At 43.2% G+C, this 13,242-nt stretch overlaps 1 protein-coding gene across 1 annotated transcript in view; it reads right to left on the bottom strand.

The window, feature by feature from the left end:
- col12a1b (collagen, type XII, alpha 1b) overlaps positions 1–13,242 on the bottom strand; it is a 105,433-nt gene that overhangs the window by 85,086 nt on the left and 7,105 nt on the right. Inside the window, exons 3-8 of the mRNA XM_014017903.1 lie at positions 12,087–12,203; positions 9,655–9,798; positions 4,084–4,143; positions 2,589–2,852; positions 2,240–2,404; positions 553–726 (exon numbers count right to left, since the gene is read on the bottom strand). Coding sequence (XP_013873357.1) covers positions 553–726; positions 2,240–2,404; positions 2,589–2,852; positions 4,084–4,143; positions 9,655–9,798; positions 12,087–12,203 — 924 coding nt within the window. The remainder of the gene's footprint in view (positions 1–552; positions 727–2,239; positions 2,405–2,588; positions 2,853–4,083; positions 4,144–9,654; positions 9,799–12,086; positions 12,204–13,242) is intronic.

Raw genomic sequence — 13,242 nt, 5'->3', positions numbered from 1 at the left:
ATCTGAAGCTCCTATGTTTAATAGTTTTTGAGCAATAACCATTTTTTTATGTCCAGATACCCCTTTTTCAAATAAATTGGGGGTCCATGGGGGTGGGGGCACTGATGGTGGGCCTGATGGATAGAGCTTCATCAGCGCTAAACAACAAAAAAAATCTGAAGCTTCTATGCTGAACAATTTCTGAGTTATAAGCATTTTTGCATGTCCAGACACCCCCTCTTTGAAAGGAGCCCCCTCCTCAAATATGAGGTCTATTGTAAAACCGTTGGCTGATGCAGTGTAGGTCGGACTCATCTACAGTCCTGCCGAAGTTCATGTTGATTGGTGCAGCCGTTTTTGTGCTACGGTTAACCAAAAATCACTGAAAAAACAAACAAAAAAAGTACGAAAACAACATAACTCCCGCTTACGCTTCACGTGCGGGGGTCATAAAAATTAGTTAGTCAGCTGTAAAATCTGACTCTTGCTTCTATGTGATTATTATAAATCAACCTTTAAAACAACAACAAACTCAACAGTTTGGAGTAAAACTTGTTTTAGTAAACATCTCACCTTCTTCTCCACTGACAAGTGAGTTGAGTTGATCCTCCACACCTGAGCACATCTGGGTGATGAGACTCTTTTGCACAGTCTGGATTGCTTCGAAGCCCACAACAGTGTAGACATGACTGTGGTGGGGCGTTGAGGCCATCAGCTTCAACTCTGCAGGGTCCGCCTGATGGATCCCTGACCAGAGAAAAAAACACCTCTGAACCAAGCTGAATGTTTAGGAACAATGAAGGACCTATATGATGGATGAACCATAAAATATCTATAGCTATAGATGAACCATGAAGGATCATTATCTATAGATGACCAATGAAGGACATTTATATATAGAAGACCAATGAAAGACCTTTATCTATAAATGACCAATGAAAAAATGTTATTTATAGATGACCAATGAAAGACCTATATCTATTGATGACCAAGGAAAGACCATTATCTACAGATGACCAATGAAAGACATTTATATATAAAAGACCAATGAAAGACCTTTATCTATAAATGGCCAATGAAAAAAACGTTATTCATAGATGACCAATGAAAGACCTATATCTATTGATGACCAAGGAAAGACCATTATCTATAGTATAGATGACAAACGAAAGACCATTATCTATAGATGACCAATGAAAGACCTTTATCTATAAATGACCAATGAAAAAAAATGTTATCTATAGATGACAAATGAAGGACATTTATCTAGAGATGACCAATGAAGGACATTTATCTAGAGATGACCAATGAAAGACCATTATCTTTAGATGACCATTGAAGGACCATTATCTATAGATGACCAATAGAAGACCACTATCTATTGATGACCAATGAAAGACCATTATCTATTGATTACCAATGAAAGACCATTATCTATAGATTACAAATGAAAGACCATTATCTATTGATGACCAATAAAGGACCATTATCTATAGATTACCAATGAAAGACCATTATTTATAAATTACCAATGAAAGACCATTGTCTATTAATGACTAATGAAGGACCATTATCTATAGATTACCAATGAAAGACCATTATTTATAAACTACAAATGAAAGACCATTGTCTATTAATGACCAATGAATGACCATTATCTATTAATGACCAATGAAAAACCTTTATATATAAATGAACCGTGAAGTTGCTTAGCTGTAAATCAATCTTTCTGCAGTTGATGAATCTTTGTTTTTGTTCCAAACCTTTAATAAAACCTGTAGCAGCGCTTTTTTCCAAGGCAGTTTTTAAAGGGTGGAAAATGTGATGGTATTAGACCATTGACTGTAAATGAGGAAAGTTTTACAGTCCTACAGTCCTTAGTAGCACTTTGACACTGTTAAATAAAAATACAATGTTTTATAGGATATAATTTAGTTAATGTTCAGCTCCAGATTGCTGCAGTTTCTAAGAACCAGCTTTAGTTCCTACAAAATGTTGTTCAGCAGACGTCACCAATTAGTTGATAAGTTAGTTAAACCAGCTGCCAGAACCTGAGTTCCAGATGGTCGATAAGTTAGTTAAACCAGTTGTAAGAACCTGAGTTCCAGATGGTCGATAAGTTAGTTAAACCAGTTGTCAGAACCTGAGGTCCAGATGGTCGATAAGTTAGTTAAACCAGTTGTCAGAACCTGAGGTCCAGATGGTCATTAAGTTAATTGAAACAGATGTTCTGGAACCTAAACTAGTTCTTGTGGCTTACCCAGGACAAAGATCTCCACTCCCCTGCTCCTCAGCTGTTCAGCAGATCGTTGTACCAGATCCTCAGATGGCCCATCTGTGATGATTACCAGAACTTTGGGGAATTCTCTCCTGGCGCCGCCGGTGCCGGTGAAGGTATGAGTCAGCAGGTGGTTGAGGGCGTGGCCTGGTCCAATCAGATGGACAGAAACGTTCTTAGGTTTTATCAGAAAGAAAACGATTTTCTGTCCTTGAGTTTTTGCTTGGAATCATTTTTACTTCTTAAAATAAATGACTTTACTGATCATTGGATCGTTTTAAAAGTTTGTTTTGTTTATCTATTTAGGTCAAAGGTTAACCCGAATACAAACCTGTTTTGGTGTTCCCTCCTTTGTAAGTCAGGGACCCAATGGCCCTCAGGAGCCCTGCCCGGGTTGGGTACTGGTTCAGACTGATCTGGGTCTGGGTGTCATCACTGAACTGGACCACGGACACTCGGGTTCTGTCCTCTCCGATCTGAAAGGCTCCGGCTGCGGCTGCGATGAAGTTACGGATGTATCTGAAGTTCTGCCGGCCGACGCTCCAGGAGCCATCAACCAGAAAAACCACGTCTGCCACAGCTGCAGCGGTGCATCCTGGGAAAAATATAACAGATGACTGGTTCTGCTGGAATCTACCAGCATCACAGGTCAGCGTCAGAGCAGAACCTTCACATGTTGGAGGAAACTTAGCACAGATTATCAGAATATAGCAGATGTAAACAATCAGAACACAGGTGGATCTAAAGAAAGAAACTCTGAGGTACGAAGAAACAGACTTATTTCTAAAAGTATAATGTTGTGTCAACATGAAGATACTCTGAGAAAGCAGACAAAGAACTAACACAAGACATTCTGAGATCCTGACGAAGCTAAAGGACAAACACCTGGAGAGAGGACCAGGTGAGTGTGGGCGTGGCCCGAGCACAGACACAAAGAAACAAGAAATCAAGCCGGACCTGCAGGGCAGAAGGAGGTGATAATGTTTTTATATTTTCTATGATCATGTTGAGTTCTTCAGTCACAGGATCAGATTTTAGTTTCTGTTTAAAGTTAAAAACTGTTAGAAGATGATTGAAACATGAATTTATCTGAAACTCTGGCAGGTGATATGCATCAAGAATGTTGGGCTGTTGTTCATTTCAGTCAGGATTTTGATTTAAACACTTTAAATACTTTTAGTTTCTTAACTCTTAACAGGATTTTGTTATAATTCAGTTTAGAATTTTAGAAACAAGACTTTTGTTTTGATTCAGTTCTTGTTGCTCTTTTTCCACTTTCTTTATGAACATTACAAAAACTATGGAAGAATAATTCATCTCTATATGAACCAGATTTAGACCCGATGGGTTAGCTGCCGGAAAAAAAGCGGTTCTTATCCGTGTTTGTCAGCTCATTTAGCAGTTTTTTTTTTCCAGCTCAGTGTGCGCTCCACAGCCCGAATGTTAGTTTCCGTTGTTTGAGGTCAAAGTTCTGATCGGTGACTTTCCTCTCAGTAAAAAAGTCTGGTCTGAACTGGTCCTGTGAGCAGAACAGGAGCCAGAGAGGTTCTTGTAAACCAGGATTTGTAATGGTTTCCACTTCCATCAGCTTCTCTGAGCAGAGACCCCCGCACTGAGCACGTGCAGCTGTCTCTACCCTGGCACGGTTAAATGGTGGCAAACAAAAGCCTGGAGGGGACTCGTTAAAGACTGAAGGGGGTTTGAGCTGGACTGGTGTTGTTTTACTGAGCTCACGCTGACAGCAGAAGAGGTAAAAATCCTTCAGCAGCAGAGTTAATGTTCAGAATATGAGCAGGAAGTGAAGGTAAGAGTCAGGAGGAACTTACTGACTGAGTCTGAAGGATCTGGTTTCTTTGAGTCTCCTCTGGAGGGTCCACTGGACTCAACTGAAAGACAAATATTCATTTTGACAAACATGAAACATTCTGATAAACTGATGTTATAAACCTTAGGATGTGATGGTCTAAACCATCTTCTGGGAGCATTTTCTTTGCTTTTCATGCAACGGGCTGGGACCGGCTGGACAGTCTCCTGAATGTCTCATGACGTCAGTGAAGTTCTTTTATTTACCCATTGACCATATTAAAACAACCTTTATATCCTAAAGACCAGAATCAAAGACAGCTGGAGACCTTTTTATTCTGTATTATCACATCCTGGATCACCAGCAGAACCCTGACATCCAGATTTCACAAACTAAACAGATTTCTGTGTATTATGCCCAGAGTTGTTTAAAAATCTAATTCACTATGTTTTACAAAGCTGTAAATCTATTTATACCTAAATCTGTGGGATTTTTGTATTTTAACTAATTCTTTTGTGTGATTTAAAATCCTTTATCTGATCAAAGGATTTCTGCATCAAAAGATTTAAAGCCCATCTGTCCGTCCGTCCATTTTCTTCCATTTATCCAGGCTCAGGTCGCAGGGGCAGCAGCCTTAGCAGAGAGACCCAGACATCCTTCTACCCAGCCACTTGGGCCAGCTCGTCGGGGAATCCCAGTGCATTCCCAGGCCAGCCAAGAAACATAGTCCCTTCAACGTGTCGTGGGTCTTCCTCTGGGCCTCCTCCCAGTGGGACGTGTCCGGAACACCTCACCAAGGAGGTGTCCAGGAGGCATCCTAACCAGATGCGCGAGCCAACTCAACTGGCTCCTCCTGATATGGAGGAGCAGCGGCTCTACTCTGAGTCCCTCCCGGATGACTGAGCTTCTCACCCTATCTTTAAGGGAGAGCCCAGACACCCTACGAAGGAAACTCATTTTGGCCGCTTGTATCCATGATCTCGTTCTTTCAGTCACTACCCAAAGCTTGTGACCATAGATGAGGGTAGGAACATAGACTGACCAGTAAATCGAGAGCTTTGCCTTTTGGCTAACCTCCCGCTTCACCACGACAGACAGGTACAGCGCCCGCATCACTGCAGATGCAGCACCAATCTGCCTATTGATCTCCCGCTCCATTCTTCCCTCATTCATGAACAAGACTCTGAGATACTTAAACTCCTCCCTGACCAGGAGAAGGTAACCTATCATTTTCCGGCTCAAGACCATGGTCTCAGATTTGGAGGCACTGATCCTCATCCCGGCCACGTCACACTTGGCTGTGAACCACTTCAGTGAGAGCTGGAGATCATAATCTGATGAAGCATATAGGACCTCATCATCCGTAAAAAGCAGAGATGCAACCCTAAGGTCACCAAAATGGATCCCCTCCACACCTTGGCTGTGCCTAGAAATTCTGTCCATAAAAGTTATGAACAGAATCGGTGACAAAGGGCAACCTTGGTGGAGTCCAACTCTCACCGGAAACGAGTCCAACTTACTACTGGCAATACGGACCAAGCTCTGGCATCGGTCTTACAGGGACCTAAAAGCCCATACCAATGGGCCTGGTACCCCATAATCCCGAAGTACCCCCACAGGACTCCCAGAGGGACATGGTCGAACGCCTTTTCCAAGTCCAAAAAACACATGTAGACTAGTTGAGCAAACTCCCATGCACCCTCCAGGACCCTGCTGAGAGTATTGAGCTGGTCCGCTGTTCCACCAACAGGTCGAAAACCTCACTGCTCTTCCTGAATCCGAGATTCGACTATCCAACGGACCTTCCTTTCCAGGACACCTGAATAGACCTTATCAGGGAGGTTTAGAAGTGTGATCCCTCCTATAGTTGGAACACACTCTGCGGTCCCCCTTTTTAAAAAAGAGGACCACCACCCCGGTCTGCCAATCCAGGGGAAATGCCCATGATGTCCACGCAACATTGTAGTGTCACATCAACCAATGCAACCCCACAACATCCAGAGCCTTAAGGAACTCTGGGCGAATCTCATCCACCCCCGGCGCCTTGCCACCAAGGAGCTTTTCAACTACCTCAGTGACTTCGACACCAGAGATTGGAGAGTCCGACCCAGCGTCCTCAGGCTCTGCTTCCTCATAGGAAGACGTGTCGGTGGGATTGAGGAGGTCTTTGAAGTATTCTGCCCACGTACCCACAATGTCCTGAGTTGAGGTCAGCAGCGCAGCAGCCCCCCAATAAACAGTGTTGGTGGTGAACTGCTTTCCCACCTCAGAGGCCAAATGGTGGACCAGAATTGCCTCGAAGCCATACAGAAGTCTTTTTCCATGGCCTTTACAAACTCCTCCCATACCCGCGTTTTTGCCTCAGTGACCACCCAAGCCGCAATTCGTTTCAACTGCCATTACCTATCGAATGCTTCTGGAGTCCCACAGGCCAAAATGACCTAATAAGACTCCTTTTTCAGCCTGACAGCATCCCTCACTGCCGGTGTCCACCAGTGGGTTCAAGGGTTGCCACCACAACAGGCACTGACAACCTTACGGCCACAGCTCAGGTAAGCCACCTCAACAATGGAGGCACGGAACACGGCCCACTCGGACTCAATGTCCCCCACCTCCCCTGGAATGTGTTCAAAGTTCTCCTGGAGGTGTGAGTTGAAGCTCCGTCTGACAGGAGACTCTGCCAAATGTTCCCAGCAGACCCTCACTATATGTTTGGGTCTGCTAGGTCTGACTGGCATCCTCCCCCACCACCAGAGCCAACTCACCACCAGGTAGTGGTCAGCTGAGAGCTCCGCCCCTCTCTTCACCCAAGTGTCCAAGACATGCGGCCGCAGATCAGATGAGATGACAACAAAGTCGATCATTGAACTGTGGCCTAGGGTGTCCTGGTGCCAAGAGCACATATGGACACCCTTATGCTTGAACATGGTGTTTGTTATGGACAATCTATGTTGAGCACAGAAGTCCAATAACAAAACACCACTCAGGTTCATGTCGGGGCGGTTGTTCCTCCCAACCACACCCCTCCAGGTCTTACTGTCTTTGCCCACGTGAGCGTTGAAGTCCCCCAGCAGAACGAGGGAGTCCCCATTAGGAGCGCTCTCCAGCACCCCCTCCAAGGACTCCAAAATGGATGGGTAATCTGAACTTCTGTTAGGCGCATAGGCACAAACAACAGTCAGGACCCGTCCCCCCACACGTAGGTGGGGGAGGCTACCCTCTCATTCACCGGGGTGAACCCCAATATACAGGCACCAAGATGGGGGGCAACAAGTATGTCCACTCATACTCTGTGCCTCTCAGCATGGGCAACTCCRGAAGGAAGAGTGTCCAACTCCTCTCCTCGAGAGGGGTTGGACACTTTAACTAGATTTGAAGCCAACACAAGTAAAATCAGTTTAGAATAAAACCAAAAACAACTTGAAATGGTGAGGGATCAGATAAAGCACAGCCCAGAGACCCCTATGATTAGTGCCACGGATGTGGGTCACTGGGGCCCCACTCTAGAGCCAGGCCTGGAGATGGGGCATGTTGGTAAGTGCCTGGTAGCTGGGCTTTCACCCATGGAGCCTGGCCCAGCACAGTCAAAGAGGAGATGTGGGTCCCCCTTCCCATGGGCTCACCACCTGTGGGAGGGACTGTAGGTGTCGGGTGATTTGTGTGATGGGCAGTGGTCGAAGGCGGGGACCCAGGCGGTCTGATCCTCGGCTACAGGGACCAGCTTTACACCATCTGCAGGGTCCTGGAGAATGCATGGGAGTTATGTGGACTTGAAGAAGGCATTTGACCATGTCCCTCTGGGAGTCCTGTGGGGGTACTCCAGGAGTATGGGGTACCAAGCCCTTTGATACCGGCTGTTAGGTCCCTGTATGACCGGTGTCAGAGTTTAGCCTACATTGCTGGTAGTAAGTTGGACTCGTTTCCAGTGAGATTTGGGCTCTGCCAAGGTTGCCCTTTGTCACCAATTCTGTTCATAACTTTTATGGACATAACTTTTAGGTGCAGCAAAGTTGAGGGGATCCGTTTTGGTTAACTTAGGATCACATCTCTGCTTATTGTGGATGATGTGGTCCTGTTGGCTTTATCACAGGGGGTCATCAATTCCAGTCCTCGAGGTCCACAGCCCTGCATGTTTTAAATTTTTCCCTGCTCCAACACACCTGATTCAGTCAGTGAATTACCTCTTCCAAGTTCTGCAGAAGCCTGCAAATCATCCATTCATTCAAATCAGGTGGGTTAGAGGAGAGAAACAAGTAAAACATGCAGGGCTGTGGACCTCGAAGACCGTAATTGATTATCCCTGCTTTATCAGATAGTGATCTCCAGCTCTCACTGGAGCGGTTCACAGCCAAGTGTGACGCGGCCGGGATGAGGATCAGTGCCTCCAAATCTGAGACCAGGGTCTTAAGCTGGAAAAGGGTAGTATGTTGCCTCTGGGTCGGGGAAGAGGTCCTACCCCAAGTGGATGAGTTTAAATATCTCGGGGTCTTGTTCACGAATGAGGGAAGAATGGAGCGGGAGATCAATTGGTGCTGTATCTGCAGAGATACGGGCGCTGTACCGGTCTGTTGTGGTGAAGCGAGATTTACCGGTCAGTCTACGTTCCTACCCTCATCTGTGGTCACGAGCTTTGGGTTGTGACCGAAAGAACGAGATCACGGATACAAGCGGCCGAAATGAGTTTCCTTCGCAGGGTGTCTAGGCTCTCCCTTAGAGATAGGGTGAGAAGCTCGATCATCCGGGAGGGACTCAGAGTAGAGTCACTGCTCCTCCATGTCAAGAGGAGCCAGTTGAGGTGTTTTATCTGGTTAGGATACCTCCTGGACGCCTCCCTGGTGAGTTGTTCCGTGCACATCCCACTGGGAGGAGGCCCAGATAAAGACCCAGGACACAGTATCTGTAGGACCTTCTCATTTCATATTCATCCACCCGTTCTCTCCTGTCACAGAACAGTAACCTCCTTCACCTTCCATGGACTCAGTAACTCATTGACTCAGTAGCTCATTGACTCCATAACTCATTGACTTAGTAACTCTGTGACTCAGTAACTCATTGACACATTAACTCATGACTCTGTAACTCATTGACTCAGTATCTCATTGACTTAGTAACTCTGCGACTCAGTAACTCATTGACTCAGTARCTCATTGACTCCATAACTCATTGACTTAGTAACTCTGYGACTCAGTAACTCATTGACACATTAACTCATGACTCTGTAACTCATTGACTCAGTATCTCATTGACTTAGTAACTCTGCGACTCAGTAACTCATTGACTCAGTARCTCATTGACTCCATAACTCATTGACTTAGTAACTCTGYGACTCAGTAACTCATTGACACATTAACTCATGACTCTGTAACTCATTGACTCAGTATCTCATTGACTTAGTAACTCTGCGACTCAGTAACTCATTGACTCAGTARCTCATTGACTCCATAACTCATTGACTTAGTAACTCTGYGACTCAGTAACTCATTGACACATTAACTCATGACTCTGTAACTCATTGACTCAGTATCTCATTGACTTAGTAACTCTGCGACTCAGTAACTCATTGACTCAGTAACTCATTCACTCGGACACTCACGTGTGATCTGTCCAGAGATGGGCAGACTCTCCTCTGATTCGTCAAATGCCACAATGGTAACAACATAATCTACATCTGGACTCAGGTCTGTGATGGAGGTCTTTGTCACAGATGCAGGCAGAGAAAGGTCTCGTGTTGGTTCTCCTAAAGGAAGTCAAAGGAACCATCAGAAAATGTTGACTTGAAGAGGTTAAATAAACCTTCCACTTTCCAGCATTTACACCTCTGTAAGACCTGAAACAGATCTTACAGAAAAATAGGACTTTAAACATCAAGAGTTCAAATATGGATGAGGCTGCAGGATTAATAATTAATAATTTCTGAGTGTTTATTTTATTGTGACCAGCCTAAAGCACACCTGTGCAATAATCTGCTGTCTAATCAGCATCTTGACATGCCACACCTGCCAGGTGGGATAGAGTATCTCTGCAAAAGAGAAGTGCCTCCTAACACTTGAAATTTGAAGGAGGAATGTCTATTGTGTACATCGAAAAAGTCTTAAATCTTTGAGTTCAGCTCATGAAAAATGGGAGCAAAAACAAAAGTATGATATATTGTAATGTACACACACATACGCACACACACACACACACACACACACACATATATATATATATATATATATATATATACACACTCACAGCAGGTAAAATAAGTATTGAACACGTCACCATTTTTCTCAGTAAATATATTACTAGAGGTGCTAATGACATGAAATTTTCACCAGATGTTGGTAACAACCCAAGTGATCCATACATACAAAGAAATCAAACCATAAATGTCCAGAAATGAAGTTATTTGTAATAATGTGGAATGGCACAGGGAAAAAGTATTGAACACGCTTAATGAAATTTATCTAATACTTTGTACAAAAGCCTTTGTTGGCAATGAAAGCTTCAAGACGCCTCCTGTACTAGTTACATGCATTGCTCAGGTGTGATTTTGGCCCATTCTTCCACACAAACAGTCTTCAAATCTTGAAGGTTTCGTGGACCTCTTCTATGAACTCTGATCTTTAGTTCTTTCCATAGATTTTCTGTTGGATTCAGGTCAGGTGATTGGCTGGGCCATTCCAGCAGCTTTAGTTTCTTTCTCTGAAACCAACTGAGAGTTTCCTTGGCTTTGTGTTTGGGCTCATTGTCTTGCTGAAATGTCCAGCCACGTTTCATCTTCATCATCCTGGTAGATGGAAGCAGATTTTTATCAAGAATGTCTCTGTACATTTTTCCATTCATCCTTCCTTCAATTATTTGAAGTTTGCCAGTACCATATGCTGAAAAACAGCCCCACACCATGATGTTCCCACCTCCAAACTTCACTGTTGGTATGGTGTTTTTGGGCTGATGTGCAGTGCCATTTGACCTCCAAACATGATGTGTATTCTGACATCCAAAAAGTTCAATATTGGTCTCATCTGACCAGACTATATTCTCCCAGTATTTCACAGGCTTGTCTAAATGTTGAGCAACAAACTTTAAAGGAGCTTCAACATGCTGTTTCTTCAGCAGTGGAGTCTTGCGTGGTGAGCGTGCATACAGGCCATGGTGGTTCAGTGCATTACTTATTGTTTTCTTTGAAACAATCGTACCTGCTAATTCCAGGTCTTTCTGTAGCTCTCCACAAGTGGTCCTTGGCTCTTGGACAACTCTTCTGATAATTCTTTTCACTCCTCTGTCAGAAATCTTGCGAGGAACACCTGGTCGTGGTCGGTTTATGGTGAAATGATGATCTTTCCACTTCCGAATTATGGCCCCAACAGTGCTCACTGGAACCTTCAGAAGTTTAGACATTCTTCTGTAACCGATGCCATCATTATGCTTTACAACAATAAGGTTGTGAAGGTCTTGAGAGAGCTCTTTACTTTTACCCATCATCAGATGGTTCTTGTGTGATACCTGGCCATCATTTGGGACTGAACCAGCTGATATTAACTTGCACTGACAAGGGGCAGGCTTGCTTTCTAATTACTGAGAGAGTTCAGCTGGTGTCTTGGCTTTCCAGCCTTTTTACACCTCCCTTTCTTCATGTGTTCAATACTTTTTCCCTGTGCCATTCCACATTATTACAAATAACTTCATTTCTGGACATTTATGGTTTGATTTCTTTGTATGTATGGATCACTTGGGTTGTTACCAACATCTGGTGAAAATTTCACGTCATTAGCACCTCTAGTAATATATTTACTGAGAAAAATGGTGACGTGTTCAATATTTATTTTACCCGCTGTATATACACACACACACACTCTCAAATGAGTTACAGTTTCCAGCATCAGTTTTAAATGTATACAAGTAACTTTAAAATGATTTGTAGATACAATCCCTTCCATTTCAGAGGAAACGTACTGATATTTCAGAGTCTCTCATTAGAGCCGAACTGTTTCAGTCAGCTGAGGCAGAGTTTCAGCTCCACCTGTCAGAACTTTGACCCACCTGAGTCTGAGGCCACTTGGATTCTGAAGCCCTGGATCCTGGTCTGAGGTTTGTTCCACATCATTTGAACCGTGTTTTCATTTAAAATCGTAAACCTCAGATCAGTCGGAGGGTCCACTGTGAAGAGGACAACATCACACAGTTAACCATTCAGCTGCTGCGGCAGAGCATGTATTTGATCTGAACACACAACAAACATGTCAACTAACACGTCAATATGCCAACTATCTTGTCAATTAAAGGTGTCAATGAACATGTCAACAAACAAATCAAATATTATGTCAACTAACTTGTCCACTAACATGTCAACATACATATCAACAAACAAGTCAACAAACTTGCCAACTAACTTGTCAATAAATAAATTAACATGTCAACAAACGTGTCAAAAAAATGTCAACAAATATGTCAACTTAACAAACATGTCAGCAATTATGCCAACTAACACATCGAAAAATGTCAACTAAGTAACTAAGTAACATGTCAACATATCAACAAACATGCCAACTAACTTGTCAATAAATAAATCAACATGTCAACGAACATGTCAACAAATGCCAACTAACGTAAACAAAAATGTCAACAAATATGTCAACTTAATAAACATGTCAGCAAATATGCCAACTAACATATCAAAAAATGTCAACTAAGTAACTAACTAACATGTCAACATGTCAACTAATATGTCAACAAACATGTCAAAAAAATGTCAATGAACATGTCAACAAATGCATCAACAAACATCCAAAACATGTCAACAAACATGTCAACGAACATGTCAACAACCATTCCAATAAACACATCAAAAACATGTCAACAAACATGTCAAAAAATTGTCAACATGTCAACTAATGCATCAACAAACATCAAAAACATGTCAACTAACATGTCAACAACGATGTCAATAAACATATCAAAAACATGTCAACAAACACATTAACAAACATGTTAACAAAACAACACAAAGCTGTTCTGCAGTACACAAAGGACTGAACATCAAAACTTTCAGAACCAACCAGAACTGATTAAACTGCTAATCAAGACTTGAAAGACCCAAGTCTTGGACCAGGACCAAAGAGGTCAGAGGTCAGCTGGAGGCAGTTTGACTGCAGGACAGTTTAAGAAAACCTGTAAATATTTTTCTGTTACTTATAAT

This window comes from Austrofundulus limnaeus, unplaced genomic scaffold, assembly GCF_001266775.1.
Source record: "Austrofundulus limnaeus strain Quisiro unplaced genomic scaffold, Austrofundulus_limnaeus-1.0 Scaffold179, whole genome shotgun sequence".
Taxonomy (NCBI): Eukaryota; Metazoa; Chordata; class Actinopteri; order Cyprinodontiformes; family Rivulidae; genus Austrofundulus; species Austrofundulus limnaeus.
This window is presented reverse-complemented; position numbering and strand designations above follow the sequence as displayed.